General features: G+C 41.6%; 1 protein-coding gene across 2 annotated transcripts in view; it reads left to right on the top strand.

The window, feature by feature from the left end:
• sgip1a (SH3GL interacting endocytic adaptor 1a) overlaps nt 1–24,768 on the top strand; it is a 73,220-nt gene that overhangs the window by 2,210 nt on the left and 46,242 nt on the right. Inside the window, exon 2 of one of the 2 annotated variants that reach the window (XM_046049755.1) lies at nt 584–628. The exons of the other annotated variant lie outside the window; for it this stretch is intronic. Within the exon in view, the coding sequence (XP_045905711.1) occupies nt 619–628 (10 nt within the window). The 5' untranslated portion in view covers nt 584–618. The remainder of the gene's footprint in view (nt 1–583; nt 629–24,768) is intronic. 2 annotated transcript variants of the gene reach the window in all.

Genomic DNA, 24,768 nt, shown 5'->3' with positions numbered 1-24,768 from the left:
TGTTGTCAGGAGATTCAAGCTGTAAGCCATGTGACTCTACAAAGAGCTGCAGGGATTGGCTGAGACCATCTCTGACCTCAGCAAACTGCCTCCGCCCCTCCTCAACACTACCACCCCACCCCCCCTTGCCAAACACACATACACACACATAACCCTCCCTCCCTCTCAGTCTCTGTGCCTGCCTCCCTCCCTCTCTCTACCCTGCCTCTTTTATTTATTTATTTTCCTCCAGTTAGCTTTTCCCCCTCCTCTCAGCATCCTCGGCTGAATGTGTAGGTTAGAGCCGCAGTAGCAGCAGCAGCAGCAACAGCAGCATCCATGGCTTAAGCCCCAGCTCTGATCGGCAGCTAGCCCCGCCAGGCCCCTACCCCTCCTCTCTCTCTTTCTATCTCTCTCTGTATCTCTGTCCCTCCTGGGCTAGTTGACAGGCGACGTCTGGGGGTGTCGGAGGCTCACAGTTAGCCAGGGCGTTAGCCACATGCACACAGTTACTCTGCTGCCCATCAATTCTACTGTATCTCTCTGGTAACCGGGGGCTTCTTCTCTTCTCCCCCTCCCCACACACCACCTGCTTTCATTTCAGGCTCCTTGGAGATAGAGGAATGCAAATCTGCAACCATGATGGAAGGTAAGATGAGTTTCTTTTTACAATTATTCTTTCCTATTTTCTGTTGTAATTCAGGGTTATACCCCTTTATGTCCTTACAGCGCTTTATCTGCTGGCAAGCGTGTGTATGTGTGTGTGTTTGGGAGGTTCAGATGTCATAAGCTGCCCTGCTATTTTGAGTGCATACATTCCGGTGACTTGCATGTTATTAGGAAAAGGGCACAGCCACTGAATGTCTACAGAGGCACAATGGCGAGGCTAATTGAACCGTGTGTACCTTTTGTGAGTCTGTGTGTGTGCATATGTCTGCGTACCCCTCAACCCCCCTTTTACCGCTTCCCATCGTAAAGGATTATTTGGATTTATTGTGCAGCAGGGCTTATGTGCCCAGCTGGCTCACTTGTATAAATTCTCTTTGTATGGTGTACTCTGAAGCACTTGCACACGCAAGCATACACACTCACAGTACCATATGACTCTGCTGTGTATCTGTTCACACTACATTGCCATTTTACCCAGCACTCGCATGTGGATTACATGTCCGTACAGAAGGGTGCATGCGTACATTTATACCCACCCATGGTTGGACTGATCCATCTCTATTGGGTAGAGCCTAGTGAGGAAAAAGAGAATTGATGACTTGTTTTAGATTTATGTCCCTTTAATTGATGACATCATCAGGGGGAAGGCCAGTGATGGAGGGATGAATCCCTACAGCTCTGCAGCTGGCACACGAAAGCCTCCTTCCATCCATCTGTTTTATAGAATATCTGTCATTTCTTATCTTTCATGTTGTTCAGAGATCCTATATTTAACAAATACTGGGCATTTGTTTGACCAGAACAACCTAAATATGTTGACTTTTACTGAATCAACCTTGAATTATGTAATCTTTCATTGTCCATGATACATAAGCAACATTTGAGGCAGCGAACGTGGGGAATTAAGGATATAACATTAATCGAAAAATGTAAAGGTCATTATTGCTTACAATTTTAACCGTTAAGTTACGTACACTTCCTTAAAGTGGTAATTGTTTGTCTGTGTTCCAAAAAAGCTGGACGATGTTGCATGCATTCAAGCTGTTTATTCCGGTATGTTTAGGAAATGAACTCTGTTCCATGGTGTCTGCTGCTAAGGAAGAATCTCATTAGCTTGCTGTCTGGTTGTGTTTTTGTATGATGTGTGTCTGTCTATCAGTGTTTCAAAAGGAATGATGTTATTGCTGCCCGGTCATGTGTTGTTGGCTCTCAGCAATCTCACACCGGAGAATAAAAAATGTTGTTTCATGGTAACATAGTAGCTTGGTCATTTAAAACTAGGTGTGGATTTGAAAAGTGGGCAGGAACCTATATACTGATTTTGTGACAGGTCTCAGATAGTTAGCAGTTTCAAATAATTTGGATGTGATTTTCAGCAATACTTGTCTGCCATACAGTATATAATTTACAGTCCTAAACCACATTAATTCTTATTTCAAAGGCTGACCCTACTGACTGGTTTGGAAGTTAACACTTAGGTAAAACACAGAAAATTACATAAAATTCTAAACTGACCACCACCACATACCAAACAGGAAGTTCTTACCTCATGTTAAACAGTGAAAATTGCTTTAAAAGCTTTTTTTCTGAATGTTTGGTAACAGTGTATTAAACTGCCATGCAACTGTATCATGACAGTTGCATGGTAGTTGGCCTGACAGTCTGGAGCACGTTGTAAAGACAACAATTGTCACAGCAACACTGTTTGTCACATACACATCATTATACAAACTACAAACTGCTCTGTAAGCATATAATTTAGATGGTGACCATGATAAAGGCTACACCCTTTCTGCCCTTGAGAGCTGTTTTGTAGCACATAGCCAGGTTATGCACAGTTATGTCTAAAAAGCTTATGCTTATTGTGCAGATATAGATGCAGGATAAATAATTATAAATATTAGATCCTTCAATGTGTTAATAACAGACAACAAAATAGCCAATTGTTAAGAACCATCCCAAAGTGACTGATTTGTTTTTTTCCCCTCAAGTGGTATTTAATTTGTGATATTGTATATGTATATTTAAGGTAAAGTTTAGCTTTTGTACAGTTTGATCAGTAAAAAGGAATAGTAGTGTGCGCTAAAAAGCACTAAATCACTGATTATGATTCAAAATCAGAAAGGCAGAGTTGCCCAAAAGTAGCACAGTAACAGTACTAATTTATCCAGCAATAAGTAATTTTTCAGTTAAGAATTCTCCAACAGTAAGAAATGATGAGCAAATCTATTGCTCCCTCTCCCCTGCAAGTATGCTTTTCTGTCATCGACTGCATTTGTCACGAGCCAAGTTGTTAGGTAACAGTTGCAAAGAAAAAAACAGACTGTCTGCAAACCGCTTCCCTTCCATTAGCATGGCTAGCACAGGCTTAGCATGGACTGTGTGAGAGCAGGATTATAGTCAGGTGTTAAAATTGGATGCTAATCCTTGTTAGCTCTGCTTTTTAAAGCCCCATGCCATCATGGTTGTCCCATGGTAGAAGACATAGAGTGATTACTTTATTTTAGTTCAAAGGGAAAGAGGCAGGCATTAGTTTGTGCTAGTATTAGTGACGACAACCATAGACACTAGATAGCAGATAAAAGGAGGTTGTGATAAATAAAACTGATGGTGAACTGTGACCTCCAATTGATAATTAGAAAAAGGCAAGTTCCCTACAGTAAAACCAAAATGAAAGTTAGTTTATAGTTTTATAAAGGCATTTTTCTGTGCTGTTTTTTTTCTCTAAAAGACCCTCTCCCCCTATAATTTACAACAGTCGTAAGAGTAATTACCTTGATCATTTGCTATGAATTTCCTGGGTTTACTGCAAGTAGGATTACTGCATCTGTGGTTGTCGTGCACAGTGTCTATACATTATTGCTTGGCAGATGTCATTTCAAGTAACAAATCACCTGTGTGCTTTTCTGTATGCATGAGACACTGCACTTGTGTGTAATTTACTCAACTCTCCTTAAGGTAATCATACTGGTGCAGCTTGGGATTCCGGATCCCGTTGGACTTTGAGAATAAGAGCTGTAAGGAGGAGGCTCAGATATCATCAAGACAAAAGCAAAGTTTAATAAATTCAATTTCTAAGTGTATAAGAAAAAGTATCACTTACAAATTTAGATAACATCGTGACATCAGTGACTAGTCTTTTTTAATGACCAGTAATCTTACGGTGCCTGAGGATGGCAATTTTCATTTCCTGCCTAACACTAACACAGATTGTCACGATATGTCTGACTTTTATGGAAACAATGATCCACAATTGATTTGGTAACCCTCTAAAGCTTTCATCTAGCACCATGTTTGGTCAAAGTAACATTTTATCTTGAAAACCAGTGGGTTGATTACCAGGCAGTAGGTGACCTGACCTTTGCAGTAGCACTACCATCAAACCAAAACTTCCCCTCCCAATCTAACAACCATGGCATTTTCTGAAGCTCCCGAGAGCCTAAACATTTTGCATTTTGGACACCTCTTGTACCACCTTCAGGCCAAATAGTAGACTCTGTATACAAGATTTCTCATAATGTTATTGGTCAATTGGTATAAAATCCCAATGCGGAAAACCCATTTGATTTTAATGTACCCACGGCAGCCTCTCGTGGCCGCTAGCAGGGCTTCGGACTTGTAGTCTTGTTAATCCTAGTTATAAATCAGACTGCCACACAGAGGCCCAGTACAGAGGTCACCGGGCTGAAACTTGGATAAACCCTTGACTGGAATTCTACAGTGTAGAGGGCAGTGAGGACACATGGCCAAATGGTGGGTACCACTTCATTCCTGTAATGGTCTATTACCTAACATCATATGAAATGATAACTTAATCATTATTTGCTTTTCTGATGATAGCTTAGTTTGGGGATTCTCACATAGTTGAGTATAATTACTTCGGTTTTGCTATGAACCAATTAAAAACAAAAAGTTCTAAATTCCCTGTCTATCTGGTTGAGCTCATGACACACAAGCATACAGGGTCATATCCAGTGACTCAGCTTGTCCAAAGCATCTCAGCATGAAAGATAATCCATTTCAATTTAGTTGTAATGAAAACAACATGATATTGCTTCTGAGATCCCTGTGGAATAACTAGTGTGTGTTGTTTATGGATGTAGTGCTAGCCCTTAGACTACAGGACATTAACCCTTCACTATTATCAACTAAAGCCAGGCTCAGGCTACTGGAGTTTTGAGTCTATTTATCCCTGATCCACCCCTCCCGACATTTGGAGGAGAAACCTGGTCTTGGGACCTTGTTCATCCCAGGATCATCTGGTAACGTGAGGGGTCTTAAACCTCCCGAACTGCTTGCAGACTCATTAGGGTCTCCCCTATAATGTCAGTACTTACTGAGCGGGACCACAGTAGGCAATGAGAGATGTCTACAAGGAGACTACAAGGAACTGTTAGTCCCGGAGCAGCTGACAGTGTTGCAAAGCAATGGTAAACATTCTTGTACTTGAGGCTAACATTAGTTAGCATACTACTGTTGACAGATATTAAAACTGAATGTTAAAATCTCACCTCCAGTTCTTGCTGAACACTCAATAGACAACCCTTGTTAACCGTGTCTTCCCGAACCATTTTCTCATCCAGACTCATGCCTTCTGCTTTTGTTTTTACATCAAGTTGTTGCACCGCATCAGTCTCCATTTTGTTTACATCTGCTTCCCAATGACATCACATGAGATCAAGTGAGGTGGTGCATTCCTCCATCTGGAAAGATAATCTTAATAATATCCTGTAGTGTGTGTGATGCACCATTATTTTCACATCTTGTAGGGTGTGTGCATGTGTGAGAGGAGAGAGAAGAACATCTGTGAAGTTACTCCTTATGTGCATCATGTAACTTGATAGACTTAATCTTAACTTGATCAGTTAAGATTTAGCTTTAGTCATAATGGCTTTATTTCAGATTTTTGAGAATAAACATCTAATAAATGTTGAAAGACCTTAGTTTCAAGATATTCAACTATCTATGTGACAGCAGGATGATGCTGAATGCATGAATCATATATGCTATTTCATCTTCAAGGCCTACTGGCATGAGCAAAAAAAATGGGGGTGTGGAACAGAGTCATGTATTCCATTTTTTCTCTTTCAAATCCCTAAGCTGCATTAAGTGGAAGTTTTTTCTTTCTTGCATCCAATTGGCTCTAACTATTGCACCGAAGGATGCTGACATATGGTTTCCCGGGTAATGACAGTGAGGCTATGTGCTGGGCAGAGGCTCCCAAGTGCAAATTTTCTTTGATTTCTGAATAATTAGGTATTTGGTGTGTTGATGTGGGCACAGGGATGGTGCACCAGGTCTGTCCATGTTGGTGAGAATGTATTTCCCCTTGAAGCTTTATATGTGAAGATTGTGACACTGTTCCCCATTACAGTCCCAAATGAGTAATTTAATGTCTTGCCATCGGCCCAAACACATAACTCATGTGGGCTGATGCATCGGAAACAGCCCTCAGTCGCCTAGCAGATATTTTATGATGGGTTGAAACAGAGCAGCATACCGTGAATGTGAAATGCAGAATTGTAACTCCCTGCCATTCCTCAAAATTTGTGTCACTAATTCTCCATCATGAGTCATAGTGTGAGTCTGTGTTTCTCCTGGGATTAGTCTAATCTAGTCATCCGTAGACACAGCCATACACACACTCACATATCTATCCATCCACTTTTCATAGTGAATAAAAGCTGTAAAACTGACGGAAGCCAGTGATGCTGTGCAGTGAGTAAACCTCACTCGACACCTTAAGAGGCGCACTGGCGAACGTCGCTATTGCCCATGGGTTTTAGCCTCCTCGTCAGCGTGTCAGTCAGGTCTGTGCAGTACGTTCTCGGGAGCAGCCAGTTACGTAAACACACAGGTCTTAGATTGTTGTAGTCCCCAGATAGTGATTAATTGGATATTTTGTATGTTCAGCCACCAGGCATATATCACAGAGTTGTAAATATAACCGAGACAGAAAGCGACCAACAGACACATTGATGTTAGGGGCAGTCATGTCAGGGCTGTTTGTAGTTCTTCAGGAAATTCCTACACTGGAGCACAGTAGAAGTGGCATGTTACTGCTTTAATAACATGTAAATAGTACATGTGTGTCCAAATAGCAACGGTGTACATTGACATGTCGCCTCAAAAGCATGACTGAAATGCCAATTCAGATACAATGAGTGTAATTGCATGCTGAATATATTTAGGTGGGAAAATAGCTAAATTTCGGCATGTTCTTCAGCTGCACACAAATTCATGAAACATGTACAAGGGATGGGGAGGTGATAGATTTCTGACATTGGTATGTATTCTGGATAAGTCAGTGAAGTCTTGAATCCCTGACTAACATTTTAACAACTTTAATCAACTTACAACATTAGACAATGCTGGCATGAAAAACTTGTGCTTGTATATATCTGTTCAATTATAAAAGTACATATTTGTGTGTGTCTTCCTCCTAAAGTGTGGCAGACGCAGGGGAAAGCTCATTGTTGAATGTGTCTCCATTGAGTGGCTCCATTGTGACTTTGCTGGACAATAAGTTTGACAGAGACCCAAATGAACAAAGATGTGCAGGGGCAGAGACTCAGGAGAGGAGGAGGTGAAGGGAAAGCAGTCTATGAATCTGCTTGTTGCTAAAACTATATTCATTCATTCTTAGACACAACAGCACAGCATCCTTACAACAGCCCTTATAAATTCTGTCTTGTCCTTTGTACAGACACCCACCCACACACACACACACACACACACACACACACAGCGAAAGCTTATGTAATAATGCCCAAGATTCTGAGCCAGATAAACAGACATGTTTGTGTAATCCAGTGGCAGCTGGCGGAAGATGAGGTTCTCTTGCAGCATAATCAAACTGTTTCCTTGAATGACGTATCAGAATCAACTTGAAAAAAAGTATTTTTCAAATATGTCATCAGGTTAAAACGACTGTTTTTGATGCTTAAGTTGTTTGTGTGTTTGACTAGCCTCTTAACCAGACAAATGTTTTATTCGCTATGGCAGATGCGTCTGGCCCCTCTCACATTCCCTGACTCTGCTAGGCTAGTGTTTGACAGGACTGTGCTTTAAGGACTGCACGTGATTTAGCAGGTGATTTTCCTTGACTAAATAATTTTTTCATACTTTTAAAAATCACTGTCCAGTGCAATAGTTGCTTATTTTCTTCCCATCAGTGCTGTACTGGTTTATTAGGAGTCCAAGCCAAAGTGGGGCTGGGAATCCGCGAATGCAAGGCATTGTGGTTCCCAGTACCAGCAGAGTGTGGAACCCTATTGTAATCATTATGGTTTACAAAAACTTATACTGCAGCCTATACGGTAAGTGCTACAGACGCAAAACTCAGAATGTAGGTCCAGGTCTCGTCAATGACCTCAGGTGTAAAAATTTGCACGCTTCTACCTCCAGAGGGCACTATAACCAAGGTCACTTTGGCTTGGAACTCCCACATGCGAAGGAGCATATCAAAGGATCGAGCTGAATCTTGTGGTATAAGCCATGCCCATTTCCGCCTAAACCTTTTTTTTTCCCCTCGCAAAATCGAGAAAACTGAAAAAACTATTCTCAAAACTATTCAAGACTCCTCCAAAGTGCCATGTCCAATCGGCACCAAACCTGGCAAGGGCCATCTCTGGATCAAGATGATAAAAGTTTGTAGAGGAAATTTTGATACGCCAAAAAGTGTCCCAATTAACAATTGTTTGCGAAAAACACTAAAAACAGGATGTGATGTCATATCTCAGGTTTGCAACGTCCGATTGACACCAAACTCACGGACCTTAGCGGGAACGCCCTCTCAAGGGGCTGTGTGACATTTGGTGTCAATCGGCTTCTAGGTGGCGCTATTATTCGTACATAAAATAACTCTTCCATAGACATACATTCATTTTGTATCTCCGTAACCGCAAGTCCCTTTAATTTCAAACTCTGGGCATTTATTCACTGCGGGCCCCCGAAGCCACGGTGGGGCGCCCGGGTTGACTCACGCCGCCTCCGTTAGTCTACTTTAAATTGAAATGTTACACATAGCACATAAAAAGCAAACAGGAAGTAGCACAGCCTGTTAACACGCACACTAGGGATGCTGTTTTCAGCCTAACAGGGCCCACACAGAGATTAGAGGAGCCTGCTGTCAAAACAGTAGGTGAATTGCTGTCAAAGCAATGTGGTCTAATTTAAGGAGTGGCTCTAGTTTTATCAAAAAAAGGTCTAGTGTTGTGGCTGCTGCTGTAACACTAATGCCATCACTGTGATGGCACCATGCGTGTCTTTTTTGTCATGGTTTTGACTATGGCAGGAAAAGTCTCGGGTGGATCAGTCAACAAGCAGAATTCAGACGAGAACCAATTAAATGTAGTTCGGTACTCTGATGATGATTTCTGTGCTGTGGTGTTGTCACTGATTGTTACATAAGTTTTATTTGTGAATTGTTTTTGAATGACACGCTGCAGTGTCTGTTTGACTGACTCATCATCTGTGTGTCCTTTCACACACACACATACAAACACACACACCACAAGGATGAGTTAAGGTCACAGCCTATATGCTCTGTGAGCCTTACTCTCTGCAAGGTCTCCTTGTATCTCGCTCTCTCATAGTCCTGAGACACACACATTAAAAATGCTTTCATAATAGTGTCTTTTACAGAGTCCATAGCAGTGCAGAATGGGGAGCTATCCACAGTACCCAATTAGAGGAGAAACAGACAATGAATGAGACACACAGAGAAAGAAGCTGACACAAACTGGGAGAGTGGAGAGAGGGAGAGTGAGCTATAAAGCAGATGCCAGGAAGTAGCAGATAAACTAAATGTCCAGGTAGGACAGTGTGAGAATGAAAGAGATACATGGAGAGCAGCAATGCGTGTCATTGCCCTGGAAAGAGAGGGCAAGACAGATACAGAGGGAGGCGAAGAGGACAGTGCAATGATCATGAAAGGCTTGTGTTTTGTTGAGTCTCTTCCTTGTTTGTGGCTTTTGGCTTTGAGTCTGATCAGCTCATGTGGTGAGTGAAATTATTGGAGGGGGATGCGCAGACTAGGTGTCATTTTACCTGTCTGTATTTGCATTTATATCTTTGTTCAAATGTCGTGTAGGATGTGGATAATGCTTCCCTTCTTTCCTTTCCTTCACCATTTTCCTCCAGCACTGTCTGTCATATTATGGTGGCAGGGAAACCCTCAGGGAAGTTGGATTTATTTGGCTATATAATATTAATGTGCTTCTATTATTCCATTATAATTATTAATGTATTCAGCTCCCAAGCTGACTCTTAGTACTTGGCTCAGTCTTCTTCGACTGTACTTAATTAATAAATTAACGGGAAATCTTATTGCAGTTAAATGGATTAAATTTGTCTGGTCTTTCTCTTCGTTAAACATCAGCACACATGACCATAATGAGTATTTGTGCACTGATGAGGCGCCTTGTTTTGTTTTTTGGAGTGCCCACTTACCTTCAACTTGCGTCATCTACTTCAAGTAGTGATTTCCTTAGTTTCCCAGAATACTTTTCAACAAGCCCCAGGAAAATAGCATGACTTACTCTGCAGTGGGTTACATGGGCAGGAATAGAGGGAATTAAATGTGAACAAAAAGCAATTTATAATCATGATAATGATACATTTAGAATAATGCCCCCATTTTAACCATAACATCTCTTGCCTGCATTGCATTTCTGGTAATGAAAGTGAAGAAAATATAATCCTTTTTTAAATGTGTTTCATCCTGATGGTTGACTCTAGTAAGAACTGTTTGCCCTTTTGATTTTGGAAGCTGACATAAAAACCTGCATTGTATCATTGATATGTTAGCTTAAGTATTTCAACATGATGAAATCATTGTATATTTGTCCCAACTATCTGCGGGAGTAAGTAAGTAATAATAACAGCGAAGAAGAAAATAGGCCATGAAATACAAGACAGACTGCTGACATCAGTTTTTTGATTTTTCTTTTTAGGTTAAAGTTTTCATGTCCCTTCCTTCCTCCTTTCATTTTATAATACATTATGTGTATGTATGTATGTATGTATGTATGTATGTATGTATGTATGTATGTATATATATATATATATGTTTCCTTTCAGCTCTAGGTTTATTAGAAAAAATGCCATTGTATTTGTCCATGCGTGTGTGACAAATCCCCTCTTTTCCATATCTGTGGATGTGTCTGGGTCTCGCACTCTGTGTGTATTTTTACTGTATGGCTGCAAGCCAGACCAGCACAAACAGATGTCGGTTTCAATCAGTGGAGGATGCACTAGCACAGTAGCGCAGAGACACAGCTACAGGAAGAGATTAACAGCGTTTAGATTGATACTGGTTGAGTTGAGAGATGTAGTGACGAGAGAGGGATTGAAAGGTTAGAGGGCTGCAGAGAGAGAGAGATGTAGGTATTTATGGTAAGAGAAATGTGATTTATAAAACGGGGATGAACTGAGTGTTTTGAGGATACAAGAAACACGTGTGCAGAACTGCCTCACCAGCTGTGTGTGACATGTTTTCAGACATTTACTGTTGTCATGGGAAGTTCCTGTTTGTGTGAGCGTGAGGCTTTACAATAAAAAATCCCTCTTCATAGTTACTTCGTTCATTCTTGCATGCAAGGGTATTTTAACACTTTGTAATTTAGTCTGTGGATATGCACCGATTTGTGTGACTCAAAAGCAAAGATGTGTCTGCAGACATGACATGAGGTCATTGTCACTCCTCCTATAACTTGAAATTTTATCCAAGATTATCAACCAGTCAATATTAGTGTGTGGAAAAAAATAAAAAACCTGGCTTTCACTTTTTATTATATGAAAAATGTATATTAAAACCTGTATGTTCAAAGCTACTGGCCTTGAGAATACTTTGACCATAGCAGTCCAGACAGTGCTCGCGTGTGACTTGCACTCAATTAAATATGGGCCGCTAAAGGTGTGCATGTTCAGAAATGATGCTGGAGAGACGGACTTTCTGCCAGTCGTTGTCCCAGCAGCTATCAGATGGATGACTCATAGCAGATAGGATTTCATTAGCAGACACCAGACCTTCCACAGAATAGAGGAGCCATTGATTTTCAACATATCAGCAGGGAGAGAAAGGGAAGACAGGGAGACATGGGAGTTAGACGTACAGAGAGAACTGCAACTGAGAGAAAGCATCAGTAAAACTAAACCACACAGCACAAAGCACCTCTCATTTGTAGTCCCACTGTAAGATACTGCTGAGGAGCACTGAAAGAAGAATTTGCTGAATACTGTTCATTATCTATCTGTCTATAATGAAAGATGGCCGCAAAGGATGTTTGATATTCTGTTAGTCTGATTCATTTTCATGCCAATATCATTTAGCAGTTTGTTAAGCTTCAACAGGGAAGGACGGAGATGGAGCCTCCTTTTCTGGACTTTTCCCCTAAAAACTGTTGTTCTTATCTATCCCTTTTACTGTGTAATTCTAGCTGCTCCTGTGTTTTGGGGCTTTTACATACGGTATTACAGTTTGATGTAGCAGTAATTGTTTTCACAGCTTACATCCTCAGAGGAGTTCCTCCACATTCACCCACAGACTGTTCTTATAACCTCACGTGTCGTTGTATATATCAGACTTCAAGCACTGTCACAAAAAAAGAAATGAGTTGACTCATTAATTTCTATTTGTTCTTGGATGTCAGCTTTCACTGGCTATACCGGCTGCTGTCTCATGCAGGGGGCAAGAATTGCAAAAATAACCTGGTACTAACATATAGCCTGCAAGCCAAAATAATCTGACCCTTTTGTGCTTTGCTTTGACACTACAGAAGAAAATAGCAGTAATAAAGAAGGGGGAAAGGTAGAAATAAATGGGAGTCTATGTGAACTGGATTGAGGATGATTTACAGTGTTTCTCATTACACCACAGACTCTTTGCTCCTGCCAACTTTCAACAGTTTTTCAGAGATTCAGTGCTTCATTGACCTCATTGGTCAGGGACTGTATAAGATTCATATTTTGTCATTTAGCATCCTTTCCAAAACAAATGGGCTAGGCGAACCTATGTGACCAGAGTGCAATTTGCCAAATTAAAAGGGAACTTGAAAGAAAAGGAAGTTACTCCCCTCACTTTACCACAATGTCAACCACTCTCTATAGTTGGTGAGGGCGATGCAGGAATAAGAATGCCTTCCTGTCTTATTTCTCAGGAAGTGAGAATGGGCTGTCTAACTAGGCTGTTATACTTCAGCAGTGTGTGTCAACTTTTAAGGTTGTTTGATGTTAATTTACATTAAACACACATAAAGGACATTTGACAAACTTTTCCCCACCCATACTGAGGGCTTTTCTTTTTTCTCACAGAATCACAATGTTTTGTTTTGTGCTTTCTTTTTCCCTCTGGCACGTCATGAGGCTACAGCAAATAGTTGTATTTGTGACTGTTGAACTTGTGAACTAAAATGGAGAGTGTCAGCATTGTTCAGCAGCATTTGTTGCTGGTCATGTCACATTATTCCCCAAATGTTTCAAAGCAACATCAGCATCTCTTTAGCTGCTTTTGCCTTTAACAAAAGTAGGAATTGGAATTACAAGCATCCTGCTCCCCCATTTCAGGGACAAACTATTAGTGAGTGTTTACTTTATGTACTGGCCCAAGTTTTTCGTTTAAATGCCCCGAAGCTAACAGATCTCATAATAATCTCTGAAATCTTATTCCTCGATAAAATATTTAAAATGTACACTCTTACAAAATATCCGCAGTAAGGGTTTTTCATATTCTTTTTAATCACAGTGTGAGTCAGAGAGGGAGAAGGGGGCAGGGTGTAATCCAGCACAGATCTCATACTTTTTTATACCCTTATATACTGTATTATTAGAGCACAGCAATGGAGTTCTACATGGTGCAAGCTTGTATGCATCCGTTTCTGTGTGCATTGTTATTTGTGTGTCTGTGCATGCATGCCACTGCTTTAGGAGTGCTGCTTGTTATACAGTCACACTGTCCTCCATTTTGCATAACTTTAGTGCATCAGTTGTAGCAGAAATCTCCTGCAGTGGCCCCTTTTTGTTGTTTTAGAAGTACCAGCGTGTTACATAACATGCAGTCACTAAGAACAATGTCTCAGCTTACACAGCATGTGTACACAAAGTTAGCAGCACATACTCACAGAGCAGGTAGTGCACAATCCTTCGGCTTTACAAAAAGAAGAACAGATTAGATTTGTTGAAACAGCTGCATCATTTTCTCTCACTCCTGTAGTTCATACTGTCAAGAATGGCAGGAGAAGGATGGGAGAAAAATCAAACAGTTCATGAGTCATAATTTAGATACCTGCCCTCTGCAACGGTTGCACGTGGTGTGTGTGTACAACCAGACAGAGCCAGCAGGATGACCCATGTTCCTAGCTGAGGACTCTGTACTGTTCAAGTTTGGATACAACTGAATGAGGGTAGGTAGATACAGTCTGTTACAGCCTCACTCAACCTGCAGGTTATGTAACACCAGATTGCCGTGCATTAGAGTGACCCTGGAATTGATGGTGTGTTCCCTCAAAGTGGTTCCAGATCTTGTGGTTCATGGTGGTTTCACCACATCTCTTCGTTCTTTCTGCCTCTCACCATCCTTGTGTCACTTTCACTTTCATTCCCCCCGCCTATCCTTTCAGAGACAAACAGCACTCCAACTTTTGATGATATCAGTGGATCTTTATTTGAGGACTGTGACAGTGAGAAGGTGCAAGATGCAGTCATAGGGTTTCAATAAGCCACTGTTTTAATGAACCATAGACAGTCAGGACATTCCTTTTCCAACTAAACCTATAATCTGGGTGTAAACAGGGGAGGAGTGGAGTCAGCGGTCTGCCTTTACCAGAGTGAACTGAGATTAGATTGTTGGGAGGGAATAAGGCAGATGTAATCCACAGGAATTCGGGCCATCTTTTTAGGATCCTATCTCAATGAGAGGGAAAAGAGATGGAGAAGACAGAGCGCTTGTTGCTGATCTCATCTATTTTAACTTAATGCTCACCACTTCTGTGTCTCTTCAGAGTACGCACAGCTGACACTGTGTTCTTCCTTTTCTCATTACCACCCCCTTTTTCTGTCCTCATTTTGATAATTGTTTTTCCTACAAACAAAGTAATTTCCCATGCTCCCTTGGGGCACGTGGAAGGAGGACGTGACCAGGCTGCATCTGAGTTACTGATACATATCAACTTTCTATCAAGCCTCATCTGGACAAGACCACACTCTCTCTCACACACACACACTCACACACACACACACACACACACACACACACACACCCTGGTAACACACTGTGTGCAGAACGGCATACTGCCCATGTGGAAATTTTTCATTCTGGGCTGCCTCATAATCTGACTGGCAATCAACTGTATGCCTCTGCCTGTGTCTTGTTCCCTCACTCTCACACATCGCATGCACACATTCTCACATGCCTTTCTCACTGGCAAACAGACTGCATTCGTAGCCAAGTCATAGCTGAGATGGTAACTGAGAGATGTATGATTGGCTGCTGGGAAAGCAGAAAACAGTGCCCAGAGGAGAACTGATGCAGGAGTCTCTCTCTCTCTCAGTACAAGGATTTTGTATTGAATTAACCATGGACGTTGTTAGGGGGGCTAAGCCCCCCCGAAATATTGCAGTTCAAAATTACAGTTAAGACATGTACTCAACAAAGAGAATCAAGAATATTGATAAACACTATATACACATACAAATCTAATTTGTGTTTATTGGTTTAAAAAATCCCTTTGGTTGTTTCCTCTGCTTTATAATTTAAATCCCTACTGTGGTCAGGCACTAGGACCCTGAGGGAGGCTGCCGTTCTCCAAACAGAGAGAGACACACAGCCACACACAGACATGGTGAAGGAAGATCGATTCAACTAGTGAGTGATACATAGTGAAACTGTAAGTTGCTGTTAGTGACTGTTACTTGCTGAACTTAAGCTACGTTTCTTGAGGTAAAGGAAAGGGGATATTTTAGTTGGCTATGGAAAACACTAGGGTTGATAATATGAACGCCATTAATATTACCTATCTCTAGTAGCCTAAACCAGGGTGTCCGCGGGATCTTTAGGTCTTAAAAGGTAATAAATCAATTTTGCGAAAATTAAGGCTTTTAAAAAGTCTCAATCACCATTTAAAAGGGCTATATGTAAGTTTTTCAATGAAATTAATCAAATTTTCATTGCCTTATAGTCAATGGGCTCAAAACTGACTTAGAAATGAAGCACATGCCTGTTTTCTCCGGTGCTTGCATCAGCCACTATTCTGCTTTTAATGTGAGGTCTCCGGATCACTTTCAGCCCTGTGCGCGCTCCAGAGCCTCTCTCGTACTACAGCGACAACACAGCAGCTAACGACATGCAGTCCACTAACACAACAAAACAACCGGCTCACAGCAAAACACAGGCTCCAAGTAAGGATACAAAACAACAATAAAGTCTTATGTGCTGAAGCCCATCAGACAAAACAGGTTCAGATTATGTCCAGTAAGAACAAAGTGAGCATTAGTAAAGCTGGAGAAACACAGAAAGTCACGCTAGCTCGCGGGCTAACGCCGAGCAGTTGCCAATGTTATCCGTTGCAAAGTTAAATCCCTTCCACATTACTTCACCAACTAACGTCACCCATATTACTATCCTGTGTACCACTGTTGATTTAGCCTGCAAGAAAGGATGTAACGGTAAAAAGCAAATGTGGAGTGACTTGTTTACTAACGTTAGCCTATAGTGAGTTATGTTTATTGTCGTTTTACCAATACTCAGATATACAGCTTCTCCGCTTCTGAGTCGCTGTAACTAACGTGACCCACATAACATAAAACACTGCAACAAAACGGTCACAACACAGAGGAAGAGCCATCTACTATCACTAGTTACAGTAAAGTTACTGCGGTCTAACTGTTATAAATTGTGACACAATCTCGTTATAATATCCGTTCCAGCTCACTGACCGTTTCATTATCATCCAATATATGTAGCTGTGCTGACATTGCTGAGCCTCCGGTGACAGATTCACAGATAGTAAAGATGGTTACTGAAAAGCAGCTGGCGAGCTAACGCTGTAGCACGTCGGCTAAATGCAGTAAATGTAACGTTATCATGTAAGGAGCATGGATTACATGAATTACAACTTCAGCATGGATTAGTTAAACCTGCAGTTGATAAATCTATTAATGTAACGTTGCAGTGGGAGTTTACCTGAGTTTCCAGCTCTGTCTGTTCTCCCTGTCTGTCTATAGCCACTGTCACTCTGCCTTTTTTCTGGAGGATTGTGCCGATATGCGGCTCACTGCGTTGAATGAAAGGTACGGCGCCAGTGTTGATCTGCCTCTGAGACGGGAACGTTGAAGTAACATGGCCTGAGCATGTCTGGAGAAAAGCCACAGCCTGCATGCTGGTGTTCCTGCTTTTATTGTGGTATTTCTGTATGAAAGTGGTTGTGTTTCGGGTTATGCTCGCTCATGAGTTCGAGCACGCGTACGAGCACACACCTGGTTGCAATCTTAGAACCGCACAGCTAGTGGCCGCTGCAAACTCCATAATGCCCCTTTAACAAGGTATTAAATTTTGTAGATATTGTTCAATGTGCCCAAGAGTTTGTCAGTTAAAAGTGTGGGTGAACGTATTTATTTATATTGCATAGCCAAAAACACTTGATAGGCAGGACGTAACTTTAGCGGCTGTGCGATTATTCTGTGTAACGTTAGGCGCAGGGATCTACCATGCGAGTGTTTCACTGTCATACACCCCTAAAAGTAGATCCGTGCGAACCAGAAAACTTATTTACTAGCACAACCGACCGCAACAGACACGTTTTAATAAACATAAATCATAAAGTAACATTTGTATTTCAAACAAATGGCAAACTTATTAGCACATTTTCACAAATTTCTTTACGGCATCAACCTCCACTGGAAGCCTCTCAGGAGCATTTCTGCAGCGAAGCGTGTAGCCTGCCCCACGGTAATTACTTGTTTTTTTTTTGTGCTTCTACTACATTCTTCAGAGCTCTCTGTGGATCGCTTTCGTTTCTCGTCTTGACGGGTGCATCCAGCAACTACCACAGGGAGCATTTCAGAATAAGAGCGTTTTACCTGCCGGACTTTGCCGACATGTTTAGATTTTGTTGATTTGGTGATTAGTGCTTGCTTTTCGTGCTTCTACTATGATTAAGTAGGCTACGTAGTAAAAATGTTTCTTTTTTGTCTGATTTAACTGTGCTTATTGTTGATATACGATCGGAATCTGTAACGGGTATTTTATTTTGAAAATTGACCATTTCTCTGCCGTTTCTGTGTCTGACATCCTGCCCGGTTCACCTGCGCTGTGCTGGTTGATGCCAAGGGGGTAAGCCACAGTTGAAACAGTGAAGCCGACCAAAGCCTGCACGGACGGTTCCATGTAGGCCCAAAAGTGACGTCAAAACCCTGTGACATCCCGTTGCACACATGTAACCGTATTGCTTAGATTATAAACTTTCAGTGAATCTAAAACAACTACGGTAAGTTATTCGGCGATCAGTGACGCTACGTAAGTGGGCGGATTAATGAGTGACGATCCGAGTCAGTCAAACACACTGAGCCATGAAAGTTTTTGTTGGCGCAGCTCTACAGCTACCAGAATTACGGTGTTTCTGCCGTTTCTTTACGTCATTAAACCACGGTTATGCTGCGCGATCATGCGCAGTAGATGCTGGTGCCAACAGGAAGTAACCCTGTAGTAATATTTTATTGGTCCAAAACTGGCTTCTCTGCTCTCCATTGAAATCAGCGGGGTGGCTTCGTCCAGTAATTTACTGTCTATGGTTGACGCTGGGACGCTTCCTGGATGCACTCCGTCTATGGACGGACTGCAGCGCTTCTGGTGTAAGCAAAAACATTTAGTAGAAAGGCTGCTCCGGCAGCAGCGAAGCAGACAGACTTTCGGAGTGAGTCTGGGGTTAAAAACTTGGTTAATGTGTCTTTGTAGCAGGTGGGCCCACGATGAAGCCCCGCCCCCACTGTGCTGACAGTCTAGTTCCGCCCCCGTACAACTGTATGAAACCAAAGTAAACATTTTGCTGTGATTAAATAGCAATAAACGGATCAAACTGATGCTGAACTAACTACAATATGATGCAGATTTGTTAAACATATGAATTCATGCTTTGTCAGGTCTGTCAGCAAGACAGCAGGACTACAACTTCTAAAATGTTTGTTTTCTGAATGGAGTTCAGATCGATCAGGGCTATGCTAACTTTGTCACAGTAAAATATAACGAAGGCTGGAATAAAGTTACATACACATGTTTTCTGAACTCACCAGGTAGTTCAACCTCCTCGCTTTCTTTTCTCCCAGCAATGTCCAGTTTTGTCTGGTTTTTATATAAATATGAAGTAGTGCCAAACGGCGCTAACACTGGAACCGGATGTGCACGGAATCTAGCTGCTGAGAAGTGAAGTTAAGATAAATCAACGTTGTAATCCCAAAAACTAAAGTAAAAAGCTAATTTAATGAAAGCAGTTATCTCCAAATTCCTCCCTCGAGCAAACGGTGTAGCTGTCAGAACATAATCCAGTCCGACCACGGGTGTTTATTTGTCCAAAAGCTGGTGCGCTGCTCCCTGCTCCTAACCCCCAAGTTTAGCAGCTCTTAGCCATCCAGCAGATTTTCAGTCGCCCGCTCTGCCTGGCCCTCTCCACACAACGCTCTGAAGCTGTTAGTGACGTACGGACAAACTCAACGTTGATAGGCTATCGTGACTCAGTGTCATGCAAATTTCTCGCTTGAGTTGAAAATATTCAACTCGCACGAATTCCTTCACGTTGCCTTCGCTTCGCCTTCGCATTGCCGGCGCCCCCCTTCACGTTGCTTCACGCCGGCCAACAGGAAATCGCGGCTTTACACGTCTTTGCACTGACTTTCATAAAGCCGATGTGCTCATCAATGTCACTTTTCGTGAACAGATCAGTCACAGCCTGAATGGAGCAAGATAATTTAAAAAAAGTCATCGTCCTGCATAAATAGTTATGATTATTGACGCATTAGTTAGAGACTAACTACTACCATGTAGAGCGTTTTTCTTGCACAAAGTTAATGAATAAAAAAACAACGGCAAAATGAAATGGCTTTAACTGGAATTATTATTATAATAGTGGGAAGCTATATACAGTACTATTATATGAAAATATAATGACTATACTAACATAATTTACATACATTTACATTTACTGACTTAACCGGTTATAGCTCAAAGTGGCGCGGCAGTCTTAAAATATGTTGAAAAGGTCTTGAAAAAGGTTTTTAAAAGTATTGAATTTTACTTCAGGATTCCTGTATATACCCTGTCTTTACCATTCATTTTGTGTGCACACATAAAGACAAACAATCATGTGGAGGGGAACAAGAAAGGGAAGAGGAAAAGGAGGGATCAAAAGGACAGGGTAGGGAGATATGTTTGTGAAAGGTTGTTTCCAAGTTGTATGATTTAGTAGCAGTATTTATGAATAATCAATTCATCCCTCCATTATCAATCAATGCTCAGCCCCAGTTTTTACAAGAGTTTATGGGATTAAATAAAATCCATTTACCTGATTGGTTACATGGTGCAGTGGGATTTGGCATTAAGAACAGTGCCCATTGGCAAGACAAATGGGGCGATTCCAGGATTATATCTACAAACACGGACACATGAATCTTGATATAAAGCTGTGCTGGGGATCATAAAGGAAAGGTTCAATGGGTGTAATTGAGAGTGGAAGCTGAGTTTCTGTAGTGTAACACACCGTCTCACTGTTATAAAATACATGATGGATTTTATTATCTCAAGTCTCAGTTTTACCATCAGTGCAATAAAGGTACAAATAACACTCAAACTGCTGTTCCAAGATCCTAATTATGGCTTGGGCTGAAACTTAGATGATTCATTTATGCCAAAAAACTGTACTAAAACACTTTTACACGTTTACTTCTGTCCATCCATACAATTTCACCTGGCACTGTTAACTCCCTGATATGGTGTGACAGTATCATAAATTCTAATGTCATCCAGCACAAGGGCCTTACAACAAATACTGCCTTTGTAAAGCAAGGATTGAACATTTATAAGCTGCAGAAAGGGAGTAATTTTGTGGCAGGACTTTTGTGTCAGACTGCATTGCGTGGTACTGGGTGGCATGATATTTTAAGCCGTCGAATGTGCACAAACGCATGTTCAGTTTATCATAGAGGTGCTGCAGTACATGGGCATGTATGCATGTGTGGAGAGTAGGGCTGAAACAATTCATCAATTAATTCGATTACTAAAAAACATTGACACAAATTCTTAGCAGCGATGCTTCGTTTAATCCATATAACTATATAGCACACTGTTTCGCAAGGACATTTATCACTGTCACACTTCCCGCTTACGCTGTGTGAACACGACGTGATTATGATGGCACCGTTTGCAAAGTGGAGGACGAGAGAGAAAATAGCTAGGGACGAAGAAGAAAGTGTCCAAAGAATGGGATTATTTCAAGCTAAAAGAAAACAACAACTCTGTAATGTTACCGTCCATCCACTGTAAAACGAAACTTATGTCGCCTACCGCAACAGCACGACGACGCAATGTTAGTCTATCCACTGTAAAACGAAACTCATGAGGCCTATCACAACAGCACGACGACGCAATGTCAGTCTATCCACTGTAAAACGAAACTCATGAGGCCTATCACAACAGCACGACGGCATCTAATCAGAAAGCACCTGGTCTATCATCAAGTCCACGGAGTGGACCACAGACAAGGTAACAGTAACAGCAACTTTAGTATTTAACTGAAATCATGACTGATTGTTTAGTTGAAGGCTAGCAAAAGTAAGCCGCAATCCTCAGCTGTAAATGTATACACATGCGTTTGTTGTTCTCCGTCAAGTTGGGCTGTGAGTTTGGGTTGTAACGTCACAGTCGTGAATTAACTTAAATAGCTGATCCTGCGCCGCTGCCAAGCAAAAGTACTTCTTAAACGATTAAATAATCTGTGGAAGCTTCAAGTACTAAGATCATCGTTAGCTGCAGCCCTAGTGGAGAGAGGATTTAATCAGGTTGATCCATTTGCACAGGAAATAAATTAAACTGTTTGATCCAGAACCCCTTCCTGTTTATGGGTGAAGTCAGATGCTAATGTAACTGATGAAAAAAACTTTTAAGCATAATACTGATGTAATTGATGGTTTTAAAGACACAGCTTTGCGCTACTTGATAACAACAAACTTGAAGCTGGTAAGTTATAATATCTCCTGAGGATTGTTTGATGTTCCTTGCCCTCCCCATTGTGTGTTTTAGTCTGTTTGCTATCCTTAATATGTCCACAAATACTACACTGGGGTTTCACAGTGTTTTGCGACAAACTCACAAGAAGCTTTAATATACAAACACAAACTCTTTGCATTTACCTTCTCCTAGTCTTATTGCACCGGTGGTGGTGAGGCCTCAGAAAGGTCAGTTGGTCAGTCGGTCAGTCAGGTACATTCAGCACTTAGTTACAGAGCCAATTTCAGAAACTGCAAGCCAGATTACCTTGAAATTTAGTATGAATATTCATTTTACCCAAAGGATTTCTGTGTCCCCTTGGCCTTTCATATATCGCAATATTCTTTTTCTACAACACAAAAAATATCTTAATCTAATGCGCATGTTGCCATTGCAAATTGATGTTCAGTAGTGGTCTTCATCATGACAGCATGCACCAAATATCTTGCAAGATTGCCATTTGCAGACAACAGCAATGCTGTCAAGGAGATACAGTATTTAATTTTGGCGACCTTACTGCCTATCCTTTTGCACCTACGGACCAACCACCCTCAGGAAAAACGTCTTTTCAACACTATAAGATGTAATAAGCATCCTCCATTATGAAAGTGTGTGAACAGCCACTAGGGGCACTGTTCATGTCTGTGGCTGTTTATTTGTAATCATTATTGGCCAGTCTGTTCTGTAAAATTGATTCATCAGTGAGTCATATCAAATGTGGGCTTGTGTTTGTCATGTATGCAGGTGCAGACACGCATGTATGTGTGTGCGTCAAATGTTTTCTCACCACAGACCCTCCATCCTTCCTCCCCCTCCTCCTCCTTAAAACAATGGAAAGTTCAGACTGCAAACACAGATCTTCCAGTTTTGAATAAAAAATTATCCATCCTCTCATCTGTGAATCATGCTTGATTGTACACCCACACTGTCTTTTGCCTTATGGCTCAATTACTTTGAATCATTGCATTTGATATTAAAATCTCTGGACAGTTGAGTCATTAACATTTTATGCGTTTAGCATATTTAATTTCCACAATCTTAGAATACACTCAGTGAATTAATGCAAACTTTATTGTTTGTGTCTTCAGAATAATCAGATGCATGGGCAAACAATGCAGTAAAAGCCTGAAAATGATGGGCAGAAGAACTTGCAGCAATGCGCTTTTATACTGGTGTTACCTGGTGTCAACTTTTTAAGATGTCAGCAAATTCTTGCCTACTTACAGGTTGTGTAAGTGCGAGCGCACAGAACACATGGACATCCTAGTGGAAGTTGCAGCTTCCCTGCTGTTTCTATGGTGGATTCACTTAATTAGTAACCCACTGCAGGTGATGAGAACCGCGCAGATGTCTTCAATCCCAATGCTTTTATTCCCACCACCACAACCATGTTCATATACCACACTATTGTGAAAAAGTGGTTCTGTATAAAATCAACATAATATACATGAATAAAGATAAATGTAAATAACACAAGAGATGTATACATTACAAAATGCAAACTGCTTAAGTAAAACTGCATGCAGATTACACTGTGCAAGGTAGGGCAAGGCCTGCACCAGGCAACATGCTTTTACCAGACAGTAGGTTTGTGTCCATTGGCAAAGCAGCACATGAGTGAGATAGTAGAGAAGAAGTGTTTATAAAGTCACAGCTAGAGAAGGCCTGTTTACACTTGAATGTTTGACTTTGTTCACCAGTTATTTCAACTCCCCACCGTCTTTTGATAGGTTGGTAGTGTACAACTGGCTTATGTGACTCCCTGGGCTGAGAGCAGATGTGAGCAGTTTTATATGAATTAGTATTTTGGTGGTGTTCGTGAGCAAAACAAAATGCTGGGTTAAATGTGGCTGAAAGCACCATAGAGCTACAGGGATTGGACAATGAAACTGAAACACCTGGTTTTAGACAACAATAATTTATTAGTATGGTGTAGGGCCTCCTTTTGCGGCCAATACAGCGTCAATTCGTCTTGGGAATGACATATACAAGTCCTGCACAGTGGTCAGAGGGATTTTAAGCCATTCTTCTTACAGGATAGTGGCCAGGTCACGACGTGATGCTGGTGGAGGAAAATGTTTCCTGACTCGCTCCTCCAAAACACCCCAAAGTGGCTCAATAATATTTAGATCTGGTGACTGTGCAGGCCATGGGAGATGTTCAACTTCACTTTCATGTTCATCAAACCAATCTTTCACCAGTCTTGCTGTGTGTATTGGTGCATTGTCATCCTGATACACGGCACCTCCTTCAGGATACAATGTTTGAACCATTGGATGCACATGGTCCTCCAGAATGGTTCGGTAGTCCTTGGCAGTGACGCGCCCATCTAGCACAAGTATGGGGCCAAGGGAATGCCATGATATGGCAGCCCAAACCATCACTGATCCACCCCCATGCTTCACTCTGGGCATGCAACAGTCTGGGTGGTACGCTTCTTTGGGGCTTCTCCACACCGTAACTCTCCCGGATGTGGGGAAAACAGTGAAGGCGGACTCATCAGAGAACAATACATGTTTCACATTGTCCACATCCCAAGATTTGCGCTCCTTGCACCAGTGAAACCGACGTTTGGCATTGGCACGAGTGACCAAAGGTTTGGCTATAGCAGCCCGGCCGTGTATATTGACCCAGTTTTGGTGGAAACAGGAGAGTTGAGGTGCACATTTAATTCTGCCGTGATTTGGGCAGCCGTGGTTTTATGTTTTTTGGATACAATCCGGGTTAGCACCCGAACATCCCTTTCAGACAGCTTCCTCTTGCGTCCACAGTTAATCCTGTTGGATGTGGTTCGTCCTTCTTGGTGGTATGCTGACATTACCCTGGATACCGTGGCTCTTGATACATCACAAAGACTTGCTGTCTTGGTC

This window comes from Micropterus dolomieu, linkage group LG05 (genome assembly GCF_021292245.1).
Source record: "Micropterus dolomieu isolate WLL.071019.BEF.003 ecotype Adirondacks linkage group LG05, ASM2129224v1, whole genome shotgun sequence".
Lineage (NCBI taxonomy): Eukaryota > Metazoa > Chordata > Actinopteri > Centrarchiformes > Centrarchidae > Micropterus > Micropterus dolomieu.
This window is presented reverse-complemented; position numbering and strand designations above follow the sequence as displayed.